The sequence below is a fragment of the Clarias gariepinus genome, chromosome 5, assembly GCF_024256425.1.
Source record: "Clarias gariepinus isolate MV-2021 ecotype Netherlands chromosome 5, CGAR_prim_01v2, whole genome shotgun sequence".
Lineage (NCBI taxonomy): Eukaryota > Metazoa > Chordata > Actinopteri > Siluriformes > Clariidae > Clarias > Clarias gariepinus.
In genome coordinates this window covers 6,200,494-6,217,500 of record NC_071104.1, presented here as the reverse complement: position 1 = coordinate 6,217,500, position 17,007 = coordinate 6,200,494, and the positions used below count along the sequence as shown (strand labels likewise).

General features: G+C 36.8%; 2 protein-coding genes across 2 annotated transcripts in view; both read right to left on the bottom strand.

The window, feature by feature from the left end:
* Positions 1-575, bottom strand: part of il1rl1 (interleukin 1 receptor-like 1) — an 18,707-nt gene extending 18,132 nt beyond the window's left edge. The window contains exon 1 of the mRNA XM_053496396.1: positions 504-575. The gene's annotated coding sequence lies outside the window, so the exon portion shown is untranslated. The remainder of the gene's footprint in view (positions 1-503) is intronic.
* Positions 576-3,346: 2,771 nt separating this feature from the next.
* On the bottom strand, positions 3,347-16,792 carry ifngr2 (interferon gamma receptor 2). The gene is made up of 7 exons (XM_053496944.1): positions 16,343-16,792; positions 14,754-14,865; positions 12,570-12,730; positions 12,194-12,348; positions 10,596-10,737; positions 7,287-7,441; positions 3,347-5,537 (listed from the first exon to the last, which is right to left on the bottom strand). Exons 1-7 carry the CDS (start codon positions 16,398-16,400, stop codon positions 5,391-5,393), a joined length of 930 nt encoding a protein of 309 aa, XP_053352919.1. The 5' UTR covers positions 16,401-16,792; the 3' UTR covers positions 3,347-5,390.
* Between the last annotated feature and the right edge of the window lie 215 nt (positions 16,793-17,007).

Genomic DNA, 17,007 nt, shown 5'->3' with positions numbered 1-17,007 from the left:
TATATATATTACACCAAGTTAACCTGAAGGTCATTTAGGTCATGACAATTACATCTAACACACATGCATTATTCAGAAATCAACAGAAGAAACATTTCATTTCATAAAGTTATCTGTGTTTATAAAACATTTCCTTAAATTGAATAATAGCGTCTAACAGTTCATAGCCAATATAAAACAATTTAAATGTATTAGTGTATTAAAAAATCTGTGTATTTATTGCTAGCATCATTATATCATTACATTATGCTTTACTTTTACTATTTTAAAATGTAATATAAGTATTACATAGATATTATACTATACTAGACAAGGGCAGATAATATCTCACCAAATATACAGTACATACAGTATGTGTATGTATCATCTAGTATAGTATTATATCTAAATGGTACCATTTCCTATTTAAATAATGAATTAATAATGACAAATGCTGCCAATTACATTATTTTTTGATATTGGTTATAAAATTAGTATTTCTCCCTATACTCATGTGTGCTTACCTTATTTGATGCAGAATTATTCTGTTCCAATAAAGTCTTGCCTTTATATCATGCTTTCCTGCTCTCTCTCTCTCTCTTTCTCTCTCTCTCTTTCGCACACACACACACACACACACACACACACACACACACACTACTATCTACTGGATAATGCTGAGTTTCTAAACTTTAGAGATCATGTTTTGGGTTGTTTTGACAAGATGTCTGATATCCTCCACTTCCTGTGTAAGCTCATACTTTTAATGTATTTATTACTTTTTTAAAGATTGCCTAATGTTGTTTTTATCAAGATAAAGAAGTGATAATTGTGTTTCCTGTAACAGCTGTATGTGTTTGATGAAAAGTAACAGACCATTGAAGTGAACTCTTACTTTTCCTTATTATTTTTATTTTTCTAACTAAATATAATATCTCTGCATCTGTATGTCTGAATGTTGGATTTGGTGAACCAGAGCGATAAGTGTAGGTCATGTGTTCTCTGGTTCTGTTGTAGTCTCTCAGTTTTGGGCACCAGTGGCTCAGACATCTCGCCCGCCATGTGTAATCTGTAAGCAGCATCTTGCCAATGCCAAGATACTGGACAGAATTTGAGGGTTGTCCAAGCAGTATCTTACCCCATGATGGAGCAGCTGAAAGAACAACACATCTTGTTTGTTCCTTAACATGTGAACTGGTGATTTCGAAGATGGAAACAAATAATGATCTGAAATTTGTAAAAAAAAAATAATAATAAAATAAAATAATAAGTACTTAATTATGGAAAGATTTTTTTTTTCTGAATTCCATCTGTTTTATTGGTTGCAATATTACATGTTTATGCTCAATATAATTATATTTAAAGGTGGCCATATTGAAACAATATAAAACTCTTACAGCTTTGGTGAACCTACTGAATGTAACACCCAAAATAAACATTCATAAAAGTAATACATGTGAAAAAAAAAGTATTTAAACATGTACTTAAAACATTTTCTGAAAAATGCTTTGTCAGTTTGATGCAAATCACACGTCATTTATTTCTCAGAACATTGACGTGACGTGACGACTGAACTTCTGGTTCTCTTTCCTTCATAAGCGCCAGGGCAGACTCCATGATTTGTGTCAAAATGAAAGTTTACTTAATCAAAAAGGAGATACACATCTGATTCAAAGCACTAAAGGTTTAACAAAACACACGTGTGACAAGAATAACTAGCACAGTTTAAGAAATCAGGTTCATACTGAACATAAAGAAATGAGGCCATGCATGTTATTGTGCATGTTCTTCCTGTGCTTGGTGGGTTTACTCCAGGTTCTCTGGTTTCCTCCCACAGTCCAAAGACATACAGGCTAGCCTGACTGGCATCCCAAACTGCCTGTACTGTAGGTGACCTGTGATGGATTGGCACCCTGTCGTCCATGTACAATGAGACAATGAGTGAGTGAGTGACACACCTGTTAAATTGTCAGGTTCTAATGTCCAACCTTTTATATTGGGACAACAAATTAATCACAGTACATCTACACTAAGACACTAATGATTAACTAAGTGATTCTGATTCATTTAGAAAAAAATCTGATTTGTTTTTTTTTAATTAACCTGGTTCCTCTGACTGAGGGAAACACTCCACAGTAGGATTACATAGCATGGACTTATTGACAACTATGAGTCAGGAGAAGGGGTACAATTGTGGTTTTTGTTTTTTCAAAATTTTTGATGTTTAGACCACAATGGAACACAGTGAAGGCGTTCATAAGCAAATGGGGCATCACAGTGACTTTACCAAGAAGCAGATAAGTCTCCAAAACAGGAAGGAAAAAAAAGATATAAGCTGTTCAGACGCTCTTCTAAGAGATGCCTTATCTCACAGCTTCCCACAGCCTCCACCCATCTCAGCCTGCATGAACTGTGCCAAAGCCATGTTTTAAAAAGGTGTTATGGTCTGATAATAACTTTTTGGGCATATTTTTAAAAGATATTTTTTGAAAGAAACAAAATAATAAATAAAAAATAAAACACAGCTGATCACCCCATGGTGCTGCTGCTGCTGCTATTCAGCTGGAACTGGACAAAGAATGGAGAGCTTAAATACCCATCTAATTAAGCCCAAAACTTGCAGACCTCTGTTAGAAGACAACTGAAGATCAATGACCCAAAGCATAAATTCAAGTCAACAAAAGAACAATTTTTAAAAGAAAATCTAAGTTTTGTAATTATCCAGTCAGAACCCAGATCTATTTATAGATCAGAAAGTTAATTCATTAAAATACATTCATTAAAAATAATGTTAAAATGTTGATAGTCATACTCAAAAAAACTTAATGCTGTACGACCTGCAAAAAAGACTTTAACAAAATGTTATTTTCCCCCCTAGAAATACTGTTAAAAACAGCAGTTTAGTATAAACAATATTACTAAAGAACAAACTATTAAAGCATACAGTACAGTTAGGCTCTTGAATTCACTTCCTCAACTCCCTGACGAGACGGAGGAAGACAGTGATGTAGAACGACCTCTTCATAAGCTGCTCAGGTGAGTTCAACATCAAAAAACATGATGTTTTCAAACAACATGAGCAAACAGCTTTTAAGGAAACCACCATGGCAGCCCTCCACCCGCAGAAGGTTGGCTTCACACAACCACAGTCTATTGTTTGACCTTAACATTGAAGTTAAAGTCGGCTGGGGAAAAACATGTCACTGTTTTCTTTTCTTTTTTTAATAACAGTTATCCCATGAAGAGTTTACACTGGTGTTGTTTAGACTTTTGAACAGGCAGTAAGTCTAAAACCAGGTGATGCCACTAGTTTAAAAATAGTTTTTAAAACTAACCATCTTTTATGTGAGCACAAAGAGGCAAAAGATTTTCTACAAACATTCACATTTTTATTATTTTCACACAGCAAAAAGAATGTGTTTAGTTAGTGAATACAAAGATAAAACATAAAATGTGAAAATATATGGAAATCAATGCATATAAAAAAAACCTGGTGCATCAACAATAACTGATTCTCAGAAACAAGGACATAAAATATGAACAGTACTAAGCAGCAAACAAAACACAAGAAAAATCAATGCTATTACAATAAAGGCTAAAGTACGCATGTCCAAAATAACCAAATGCTGTACATTTGCTGCATGTGACGAATGTCCTGCTTACAAAAGATTTATAGAAGACAAATCAGCGCTGAAGATTTTAGTGGCTGTGATTTTAACTCTGCCAAAATGAACTGCTTCTCAGGCTCAGGATGGGTCGCGACCCCGTTCCTCAATAAATCTCTTTTAGTGCTTGATTTTAAGATCTTGAAATGATCTTACTGTATTTATACATTTAGAACATGTTGCTTAGCTGTGGAGGTTATGAACAAATGCTGCATAAAGTGTTATTACAAACATGATAGATGATTTTTTCAGTGGTGCAGCAACGTAGTTCACAACAACCAGGTGCAGCATGTCATCGTATAGATCTTTTTTTACACCGGGCCTCATTTATCAATCTTTCAGGTAAAATGTGTGTGATTGTTTTTCATAATCTAAAATTTTCCAGCAGAATTGAAACGTCTGTTAAATGTTTCCATAAAAGGCCAAGAGCACAGAGACCTGGGAGCACGAAATGAACGATCTACGTAAAGACTGAAAGGCAGAAGTGGAAATTAGTTAAAAAGTATTTAATAATATCGAATAATAAAATCATTATTGATCTAGCACTAAACCCTCTGTAAGTGCATGTCTTTTTAGTCATAATTAGATGTTGCATGCATGAGTTGTTTTATTTGTCCTAATTTATGTTTTTTTGGCTCACTTTCTTTATTTTTTCTGTTCTTTAATTAATGCCACTAAAAATAAAATGAGTGTTTTTAATGAAATATTCTTTATGTTTGCTTCTGAAGGCTCCAAAACACCTTAATACAATAAGTCGCTCTGAATAAACATTGTAAACCTCATAAACATAAGAGATTTAAAGTCAGTGATACGCTTGATATACATATGATGAGTCGAGGGTTAGGAATCAGTTTATCTCCTCATATGTACATTTATCAACTTTTATGAATGAGATTTTCATGAAAAACAACATCCTTCTGTAAACATGATACTTTATATATAACGTGTATACTTTAATATAAAGTTTTTAAGAATAAATGAATTTACATCCTGCTTGATAAATGAGGCTCATGTTCACTTTTAAAGTGTCACAACTGAAACAGACTTCAATTAGAACTAGTGTACCAGGTGGACATGAGAAAAGTCCCTCCACGAACCTGTTTATAATGATGTTTTCCAATCAGCTAAATTTTATAGGGACAGACTGTGACAAACGAATAATATGTCATCAGGTCGTTCGATAATCATATTTTGACCTTTGTGTCACGCACAGTTCTGTTCACAGTATAACAATTCCACATTGCAGCAGGTAATGATCGTCACTCAAAACAGGCCGAATTTAAAGTGTCGAAGTGCATCTTATAATCTATTAGTCACCTTTCTCTTACACACACACACACACACACACACACACACACACACACACACACACACACACACACAATTTCAAAATAGCTCTGCACAACTTAACAGTTAAACCAACAGTTAAACCTGCAGAAGGATTATTTCATTTATCTAAAGATTTCACCTATACGTATTTAGCCAACAAAAACAGCAAATCAGGAAGCTGGTCATGAGGCTGGCTCCTTTGGGAACACTTTAACTCTTCCAAAATTATTCACTTTTTAACAGTCGAACAATCAAGTGCAACTGGTTAAAAAATTAACACTTTGCATGCATTTTAATGCTAAAAAAAAACTAAACGAACTCCCTGATGGTGGGGCACTATTGCACCAAATCAATGAATGAAAATATAAAGTATACAAAGACAGTGTTAAAACATCTCACAAGTTCCTCAGGGCAGGACTACGTGGAGCACACATGTTCTCTGTCATTTTCCAAATTATATCTGTCCTGGTCTTCTGCAACCTCCTCGACGTAACTCACCAAGTCGTACGACTCCGTCACCTGGCGCTCAGGAAGGGGAAACTCAGGGAGCTCCCTGAAAATGAACTGCAGGAAAAGAATTGTTTTTTAACATTAACAATCAGGCTTTTACTTACAAGTTCCTAGGCTGAGTACAAACACTGAGCAATGAGTGTTTCTATTTAAATAAATTACTCTTGTCAAGTTACAGCACATATCTCCCAGAACTACAAACTGTTTTTGTTCAAATGAATTTCCTTACAATATTAAATAAATCCATCAAAAAAACATGTTGCAAGAGTTTGCACACATCCCTCCCATATATTATTATTTTACAGTTACAGTGCAGTAGACCATTTGGCTTTTTGTTAAATAAAAGTTTAATTTATTACTAACCACTATTACAACAAGGGACAAAAAATATATATAGAACTAATCAAATAACAAATCCATTTATAAAGTCAACTTTTTTAAAATCAAGATATTTTTTCTGTAATATTTAAATCAATAAGTTAACATTATTATTATTACTATTATTATTATTATTATTATTATTATTAATACTATTATTATTAGTTTGTTTTAACTGTGGCTTTTAACTTCAGTAGCTCTTTGCTATCCGGTTCCACTCAGAAACAGTCTTGTGCAATAAAATGTCAGCTTAACAGTAATGTCACCATATCACCAGAAGCATCAGTCACTTTAAGGACGGGACAGATAACAACGGCTCTTGCTGAATGCTGACACAGATCGCGCACACAATAAGGGGATTTCTGCACAAGGCTGAAGGGGATGATCATTTATGTTTCAGTGCACTTTCTCGTAACACTAGGCCATTAAATGTTACCTGGTTACATACGAATGGCCTCAGACGTCCTGAGAAAGTGACCCGCATTCAGCAGAATCGTCCTCTGATTTTTGATCTTTTCCCAGACTAGTGATACACACATACCTGATGTTCTGGCAGTGAGCCACACCACACACTCACAAGCGTACACAACCAACACTCTACAGTGTACGCTGCTGACAATAGGGGTTTTTAATTAGTATTATTATTTTTATTTTGGATGTTTTTAAACAGGCTTTGTGTTTTTTGCCCAACTTCAGGCTAATCTAGGCTAAGGCTAAACGAAGCTACAATGCTTATACTGTAAGGTTTGATGTAATTAATTACTGTACAGTATATGCGGTTTTAATGCACTTCCTACGTTCTTAGAAACTCATCATGCATTAAAACCGCATATACTGTACAGTAATAAATGCAGTTATTTCTATGCTAGACAAGATCGTTTGTTATACGAGATGTATGTTATACGATACTTTGGACAAACCTGCTGTATGTTGCTGAGGCTAAATTACTGAAAAATCAACCATAAAAAAATAATAATAATAAATTCCAGGAAAATTGATTTTTACTGTCTATATCAGGAGGCTTAAAGATATAGATCATTCAAACATCTATTTAAACATCTTGTTTAGCCAATTAAGAAAGACCTGCATCCTTTCCTGGAAGAACAATGAATAAAAAATTAGGGGAAAAAGCAGTCAAATAGGAGGCAAAATGCAGCGATAACCTCAGGGCTATTTAACGTTATGAAAAATTATTTTATAAGTTTTTTAGTTAAACATGTGATGAATAAATTTCCAGTAAAGCTGTTGTTTTAAAAAGAAAAAAAGAAAAAAAAAGGGAGACAGTTAGCCCTACACAGCAGTAAAAACATTCTGCCTAATGTCTAGGACGGACCTTGTTATCGTGTCTGATGAGTGTGAAGACTGAATGATCACACACACTTTTAACTCTACCAATTTTAATCTGTTAAATGAATGTAGGTGTACCTCTTGAATGTGCTCAGGGATGTCCAGAGGGGGCTGAAGCAGTGCTTTAATTCTTTTGTAATGCGTGTGGACAAAATACAGGAAACCTCCCAGGATAGCCAGCAGCACTACCACGAGCACACCGTACATGACAAAACGCAGGCTTCTCTGTTTGGCTGGTGAGGAAAAAAATGCAGTAAAGAAGAGTGTTAGAATCTCCAGCATAAACAAACCTACAGTGGTGTGAAAAACTATTTGCCCCCTTCCTGATTGCTTATTCTTTTGCATGTTTGTCACACTTAAATGTTTCTGCTCATCAAAAACCGTCAACTATTAGTCAAAGATAACATAATTGAACACAAAATGCAGTTTTTAAATGATAGTTTTTATTATTTAGGGAGAAAAAAAATCCAAACCTACATGGCCCAGTGTGAAAAAGTGATTGCCCCCCTTAAAAAAAAATAATAGTTAAATAGTTAGACTAATAGTTAAATGTGTTTGATGATCAGAAACATTTTGTGTCAAGCACTAAGTAGCGCCACCTAGGGGACAAACAACACCACTGTCGTGTCCCACCTCTGGTCATTAGCATAGTTTTAAACTAATACAGTGAAGCACTGATGTACAGAGATGTGATAAACCCATTTTATTCACCAGCATCAATGTCTGCTGAATTACAGTTCAGGTTTCATTAGCAATACACCAGTTTTATGTGGCGATCTCGACATGAGAAAGACATGATTTTAGGTCAAACAGGTGAAGTTCTATGCGGATTTCCTTTTTATTTTAAATACTGAAATCTTTGTAGTTGTGAACACAGATTATTCATCAATACGGAGCTTTTACTGTTGTCTCAATGTACAATTTTTACTGCAAACCAAATAAGGCAAGACATCTTGTTTAAATATTAGGCATCAGAGCTCTGTGTGATTCGCTCACATGGTCACATGCCATTGACTTCCCATGGATTCACAAACATTTCTAAAATATTGTTAAAATAAGTTTGATGATAAAATTGTTCACATTATATTGTGAAAGTGACAGCTGAACAGCATGCTCTGGGCGCAGGGTTTTAAATATCAAAACTTGAAATACAAAGGTTGCATTAAGATCAGCAGACTTTAAAACCTTCCAAGCAATTGGGAAATGGGAAAACAGGAATTACAGCGCTACCACAAACACTTCAAGAGTAATCGAGAAAAACACACAACCAAGAGTACAAATCAAATGAAACTTAATACAAGATTGTATCAAAACATTTTGAGGTTAGCTCTGTTTCCAAGCTGGTTTTTCGCCGTAGTGTACATCCTTCCTCAGATGCTTTAAACCTGGCAGTAGAATTCACTATTGACGGTCTGGCTCCTGGGAACGAACTCTCGATGCACAATGCCGCGGATGTCGTGAAGGACAATGAGCATGCACTCGGTCGTGAAGATGTTGGGTTCTTCTCCTGTGAAGATTGTTGCTGTGCCTCAGGGTCATACCCGTACACCCACGTTTCGTCACAATGTTTTTTGGCAGACTAAGGCACAGTGTTTCTTCAGCTCCTGGATCAGCAGGCTGGGGATGAACTCGGCAGCAACACGGCACACGTTCAAATCCCGCGTGAGGATCTCCCGGACTGTTCTGTATCACACACCGACAATGGCAACAATGTTGTGGATTGTTTCCCGACAATCATCATACACAAGTTGCCGAATGGTTTCGACATTTTCAGGTGTTGAGCTTGTTGAAAGTTTTCCTGATCTCTCCTCGTCTTCCAGCGATGTTCTTCTGCTCTTGAAGCATGCATGCCACTCAAAACACCTCGAACGACTCATTGTGGCATCGCAGTAGACTTGTTGAATCATGTCAAATGATTCTGTAGCAAATTTGCCCAGTTTCATGCAGAATTTTACATTCACTTTTTGTTCTAACGTGCTGTCTGTACGAATAGCAGACGGGGTACCGCACTTGGTCAGAGTAGCACCAGTTGACAGCTAATGTACACAGGACAGGATGTCTTTTGGCACACTGACTTATAAAGGTCGGTGCTGAGACTGTGTGTGCAGCTCTTGAACTGCAGCTGCCATCTACTGGCATGTTACGGAACTAGTCACAAAACTATTTAACACCCCCTTGTAGCATGTCTCATGCCAAATGCAATAAATGTAAATGTCAATTATTCTTAAAGTGTCTACAGTGTCTAAAGTTAATGTAAAAAATTCATAGAGCTGCTAAGATTTAGACAAGCAGCAGGAATGTAGAAATTTACAAGTGGTGAATGGGAAATGGTGGCACGGTGGTGTAGTGGTTCGCACTGCCACATTGCACTTCCAGGGTCCAGGTTCAATTCCCGACCAGGGTCGATTCCCGCCTCTGTGTGCATGTTCTCCTCATGCTTGGTGGATTTTTTCCTGGTACTCTGGATTTCCCCCCACACACATAAATAATTACAAAAACGTCATAGAACCATCAGTGCTTGATCCCCTAACTAAAGTAAATAGCACTTATTTTTTCTACTTGGCTGCATGTCTCTGACTTGTAATAAAGGCATCAAGCCAGCTTGTACTGGTATCTTACAATTCATATTGCAGTACAAGTATCTTCATTTGGCTGTTGTGTGCTTTGGGGCGGGGGTTCTCTCCAGGACACACCCAAGGTCAATTTAAAAGCAGACATTGTGAGCTATTCATTTAAATAATTAAACTAACAGGGCAGAACCGGGCAGTCACACAGCTGGTGTTCCAATATTTTTAATTAATTGATAAATACGTGGGTTTAAACAAAAGTTGTCGAGTTATTTAACACATGTAGATGTAAGAAAAAATTAAATTAAATTTAACATTTGATCTTAAGCCCAAATGTCTTTAGCACGAATAATACACTGGCCTTGCTGTTCCAATACATTTAAAGGACACTGTGGATTGAGGTTTGATCAAGGTTTGGTGGTACTAGGGCTTGAAGCCATGACCTTGTGATCAGTAACCCAGAGCCTTTAACCACTGATCCAACACTGTATGATCTTATAAACTTTATAGAATTAATACACACACTAAAGCAGTTAAAATCCAGTTTGCAGGCCAGCCTCCAGTACCGCTTGTACTTCACCAACCTGTACACATACTGACTGAACCTGGCAATTAACAGATCAGGTTAAAATCAGTTGTGTTTAAATAGAAGAATCACTAAACTGGACTGGACTGGACACTCAGTCTGCAGGACTGGATGTGAACGTCCCTGCACTAATACTGAATATCAAGGTTTTACTTCTGAAATGGCACAAAAGCTTTGAGGTTGTTACTATCAGTTACCATGGAACAAAACTTTACATAATCCTGAACAACTCACATGTTTCAGGGATCACTGCACAGATTTCCCGGCTGGGCTTTCCATGGGGCTTGTGGAAAAGCAAATACTCAACCTGGAAGCAGTACTCCTGTCCCGGCTCAAGGTCTCTAATGAGGAGGTAGTCAGAGTTGAATCCAGGCTCCTGAAATTGTCAAATAAACCCGATTACATGTTTGCTGAGTTTTATAACGAGGGACATTATACAGGGACAGGACGTCTATCAACAGCTTAAGTTTCGTACAGCATTTAAATACAAAACCGGGAAAGTAGAAGTCTTAAATCTGAAGGATTGGACGGTGTTTTCTGTAACAGCACCGTAGGCAGCTTTAGGACAAATCTATACAAGTCTATATCAATATTTTAATTGAAATATGTTATCAGATTAATATAAAGTGTCAGCCTTTAATAAAATTAAACGCTACACCTGCTGTAATACTGAATCAAAAAAATAATTAAATGTGTGTAGAGATCAAAAGTATTTACAATTATTGTACTTATTTTCCTGGAGCAGCAGAAGTGATTAATTCTTTAATTAAAGAAATTTCATATGCAAGAGTTAATGTTTATTTATAATTTATGATTATAATGCTGTTCACCATAAAAACAGGCTAATGGATTTTGCCAATCCGTGAATTTCTATTCTAATTAGGGCTGCACGATTCTTGAAAAAAAAATGTGAATCAGGATTTTTCTCCATGAAAACTGAGGACACGATTCTCTCACACGATTCTCTGTTTTTTCTTTCATCAAAAAACATTGATTGCACTTAAGAAAAGATAATGATGTAATAAAATAATAATAAAGTCACCTTTCCCTGTTTTAATGTAAACAAAGTGAAAAATTCTTAAAAAATCGAATATTAACAATGATACATAAAAATAACTAATAAGAAGCACTTGTGTATTTTGAACTTCATCACGTTTGTTAGATTAAATTATTATTGTTATTATTATTTTATAATAAATAAAATAATAAATATAAGGTAAATGTAAGTGTTAGGTAGTTTGTTATTAAATAAATAGTTTACAGTATAGAATTGATTGTTGTCAAAGGGTTTATTGCTCAGTGTTAACACACTTCCAGTAAACTCCTCTGCAGCTCTCGCTCTGTTCTCAGAGTCTCTGTGTAACGGCTCGAATTAACACGGCAGGTTTAATTATCTGGCCCCTCGCGGTGCCTAAGGCGAGTCAAACCGCGTAGGTGAGATAGGAGTGTGTTTGGCACACCTACCGTATACGCACTGAGTAGACACATAAAGCATCAAAGGGAGTCAATCAGGTTGTAGGAATGTAAAAAAAAAAAAAAAAAAAGATCTTATGATTGGCTGAAATTCATTGAGCACAGCGCAAGTGTGAGTTTGATGGAGTAAGTGAGGATTTAAGCGAACAAAAATAAAATAACAGTTTTTGGCATTAAAATAACAGCATACTACCCCAACTCCTGATTACTGGTTAGCTTATTTAGCTCCAGCTCCTTGTTACACGTCTGTTACACGTACAGTACATGTCTAATCTCTACGTGTCTGGAATTTAGTACTTGTGATCATCATTTGATAAACCAAACACTCAGGGTCTGGGTGTGATTCTCTTCCAGCAGACCTGTTTATCATTGGTGCTGTTTCTTTTCCAGTACAGAGGTCTGAACTCAATGTGTCCACCTTCATTTGCCTTCAGACTCGAGTCTCTGTGTTTCATCCACAGGTGCACCATGTCTCTCTCCACCTTCAGCTGAATTACAGGGGCACAGGTGTGAACTGTGGGGCAAACAGGGGCAGAGCAGATCAAAGAGGTTTCCTTTTAGATGTTTTCATGCAAATGAAAATGAGAGACCTGAGCTACATCATAAGTTTGGTTAAAGTTTTGACCGATTCACTCTCGTGTATAATAAACCAACCCAACAATGAATGCTGAACAAAGTATCGAGTACAGAACAGCAAACATGTGGTCATATGATGTAAAAATAAAGGTGGCTTACGGTGTGCACACTGGACTAGCCGTGACTCCACCCATTTTGAGGTTTGGTTCCCCTTCTTGGCTTGCACACGGAACTTCTTCCCATAGAAATCTTCAGCCGTAGCTGTGAAGTTGAACTGCTGCTGGGGGCCAGTGTACACGTCACGCCAGTCGCTCAGCGTCCTGATGTTTTTGTAAAAATCATTTTAACACAATGACATTGACACACAGCAAGTGATGAATAAGGTTACAGACAGGAAAGATTACAATGTGTCAGAAGTCATGTTGTTAATGCTATTGCTATGCACAGTGCTGCTAAAAAGTTAGTGAACCCTTTACAGTTGCCTGCGTTTCTGCATAAATTTAACAAGAAATTAAATGATTACATCTTCAACCATGTCTTAAAATTAGGAAGGTAAAAAGAAACCATTTAAGCAAATAAAGGAAAAGGCATTAACATTGTTGTTTTTCATTTCTCCAACAATAAAAAAGATTTGTTTGAAGCAGATTAATATAAAGTTAACTGCTTCTGTCAAGGGGAATCAGATTTTAACACACCCTCAAGAAGAACGTTCAAGAACAAGAACAAAGTCTGGTCTCCACCACACAGGTCTATGATTTATCAACAGTCATTACAATACAAGTTTACTAAACCATTAGTAAAAAGTTTAAGATCAGCCAATCCACAGCACATGAGACGGTATGAAAACAGCAGAAATCCACCATCAGACCAACAGTGAGGACGGTCAGATTACAGGGAGGAAGCGACTAATCTCCAAAAACTAGTCTGCTGTCTACAGCATTGTTTAAAACTAAATGACTAAATCATTGACTATTCTCTCTACTACAATGCACAAAGCCTGGAAAAATAAAATAAATCTGTTACTTAGATCTAAGTCTATGATTAAAATTGCTCACTGTTTCTCTGATGTTGGACATTAATGTTACACAATGTAAGAGTGGCCTGTAGCTTATCATTTTCTCTGGGGTTCTTTGTGACTTTCAGTCCAATATTTATTCACCAAGCCCATGGAGTGATGTCATACAGGGATAAGTGATGTCATACAGGATGGGTGATGTCATACAGGATGAATGCCACTTGTGTGCACGGAGTTTGCATGTTCTCCCCGTGCCTGGTGGGTTTCCTCCAGCTGCTCCGGTTTTCTCCCACAGTTCAAAGACATCAAAGTTAGGCTAAGTGGCATCCCCAAATTGCCCGTCCAGGGTGTACCCCGTCTCCAGGGGGAAACCCACCAAGCACAGGAAGAACATGCTAACTCCATGCACACAGAAGAGGGAATCAAACCTGGCCAAGAATCAAACTCTGCCCCTGGAGGTGCAAGGCGACAGTGCTAACCCTACACCACTGTGAACACTAAGTCGCCCAAATACTCATTATTAATTGAAAATAATGAACCATGTGAAATTGTATTACTTTTTTTAGTAATTTATTAATACATGAAATAGTTTACATGCTGAAAATAATACAACGGGTGTTCAAGTCTAACCGGGACTATTGTGCAGAATAAGAGAACACAGTTCTGAGAGTTAGAACTCCCTTTATGTCTCTATAATCGGCTGCTACACTAACGCACTTATCCCAGTGTTTCACTGGTGTCTGGACACCATCAAGGTAGAAAGTTTTCGAAGTACACTGGAGCCATGATTGGACTGTCTGTTTCACGTCTGAAACGCCGGCCTCCCAGGGACTCCTTTAATAACCCAAACATGTGGAAATGGCTTGGAGTGAGGTCAGGACTGTACAGGGGATGTATCAATAACTTCCAGCAGAGGTCCTGTAGTGTTTAGGTGGTGTTGGTAAATCATTGTGTGTACAGGTCACAGATACAGGAGACAGATGTGTCTCTTTTGTAAGTTGGCAACAAGTTATTCATTGATTTTCAAGGCGCAGCCGTCCCACTCGCTGGATGTTCACCAAACGACTGCAGTAAGCTTGGTGACACCTCGGCCATGTACGGCCTTTTTTAAAACATTTGCACTGTTCAAAGTTTTTACTGCAGCCAAAAGTCTCATCACTATACTCAGCTTGAAGCCTTCTGTAAACCTTAATCACCGTTATGCCTTTATTCACCATAAGTTTCATCACAAGTCCCAGTTTGTCTTGAACATCCCTTATATCTTTTGCTTTGAGACCTCAAATGATAAACTGTTTAAAAAGTTAGTGTAAAGTGAGCATCTGACTTACGTGTTGGACTGAACAGCGTATGTGATGTTAGTGTAGTTTTTTGGACGATCCCAGATTAACACTGACAAGTTGACTTTGACACGCTGTGGTGATGGTATTTCACTCAAACATGCTGAAAAGTTAAAGAAAGTCTTGTTTAAACTTATTTTGTTTTAGCAAGAACAATTTAATTATGTGTTAATTTGGTAAATAAAATAAACGATAAATAGTGAAAAAAAGGAAAAAGTAATTTAACAAAAATGTACTAGTAATAATAAGAAAATAGGAAAACACCAAAACAATGACTTTCTAGTTAGTTTGCTTGTTCGTTGATGTGTACAAATCTAAAGGAACCTAAATATGAAATGAAAGTAAAAACCATACAGCAAAGGACATTGTGAGATCTGTCTCGGATCTCAGACGACACGATGTCTGTCTCAGGTAAAAAAAAAACTGTTTATCTAAAATTTAATTAATCTTCTGCAGTCTTTAGATCTCTGACTGAAGTTTAATCTGCACCATCAGTGAATCTAAATGTGGAGTAAAAGTAATGTTATGAACAGTTATGTGTGGGATTTAATAATCTACTGTAAAATAATCTACTAATGCGCTACTGTCTCAATGTAAACAAACACCTGCACCAATAGATATTAATTAGAGAAGATAAAGTGAATATTTTGACTGGGATTAGTTCATATTTTCACTTTGGCTGAAATAACAGCGCTGAAGTGGTATAAGTGAATTTTAACACGCTGGAGTGGTTTTAAGACAAAACTTCATCTTTATCCGATCTACTTTTTCCATTTCTCATCTGTGATTCACTCTCCGATTACCGAACAGGGAGTGTATTTGTCTGAGCACCAAAGAAGGGCAACTTAGTGTAAACAAGGCGTAAGATACTCAACCTTACAGAATGGGATTTCTTTGTATTAATAAGTTAGACAGAGAGTTCTGCTGTACAGAGAGACACACAGACATGTACGTGGGCTTCAACCTCAAATAATAATCATAATAATAATAATAATAATAATAATAATAATATCACTGATTACATTAAAGATCAGCAGATTATTATTAATTTAATTCTTTAACTATTTCTAGTTAGTCTTTAACCGTAAACAACACGTTCTTACACTAATAATAAATGAAGCCAGATCCAGAGAAAACAAGTCACAAGTTTCCTGCGCAGCTGTTCAACACTTACTGACATTAAAAGTCACAATTTACAAAATTTAAAATAATAAAATTTTATTAATGGTTGTTTTACTTATATAATAATAACAATAATAATAATAATAATAATAAAAGTCTATTGGTTTATACAGTAATCTTAATCTGCTATTTTTAGTAAACCAACAGACTGTTGACAAATATCTGTACTTATTTAAAAAAAGAAACTGAAATATAAATGATGAAGTAAATAAATAATGTAAATACAAACAATCTCACTGTGTGTTTTGATGTTTTTTGAGTAATTAATGGTTATAACTCCAGCCCCAGGCCTGCTCACTCTCACTGCTGTTAGTTTACACTCACACTGATAATTATTAGCTGAACAGAATTAACATTAACTGTTTATCTTGTAATAATGATTAACTAATAACTCTTACCAGCACTGTGTATTATGAAGAGAACCTCACACAGAGCTCGAGCGCTGCTCCAGTCCATAGCGACGGTAATGTCTCCCGCGACACCTCGCGCTCTCTCTCGCTCTCTCTCTCCCTCGCGCGCTCTCCCTGGCCGCGTCCCAAACCCCTTCCCGCCGCTCTCACAGTGGGCTCGGTAGGGCGCTGGAGCCGCGGTGTGTGTACCCTCTGTAGTGCACTGATACAGGGAGAATGGTGTTTTTTTCAAACACAGCTTCTTCCGCCTACGAAGAAACCAAAATGTAGAGAAGTGAAAATAGCATGGCTGTGTTACGATAAATTACGACGTGTTGTGGGATAATCCCGCGGGTACAGGGTGTTTCTAGGGGAGGTGTACTGTAAAGTGTACTGTAAATGTGTGAGAGTCAGTTTCCTGCCGTTAAATCTGGTTGTTTCTCTCCTCCGGTTCCTCTGCGGTTTTTGTGGACAAAAGTGTTAACCGTTATGGTTTTAGTATGACTTGTACTTCCGGGTCACGCTTTAGGCCTGATTCCACGGTTATATATTATATAAACTAACTGAAGTGCTCGTCGGTGGTGTAGTGGTGAGCACTGTCGCCTTGCACCTCCGGGGTCTGGGTTCAATTCCCATCTCTGTGTGCATGGAGTTTGCATGTTCTCCCTGTGTTT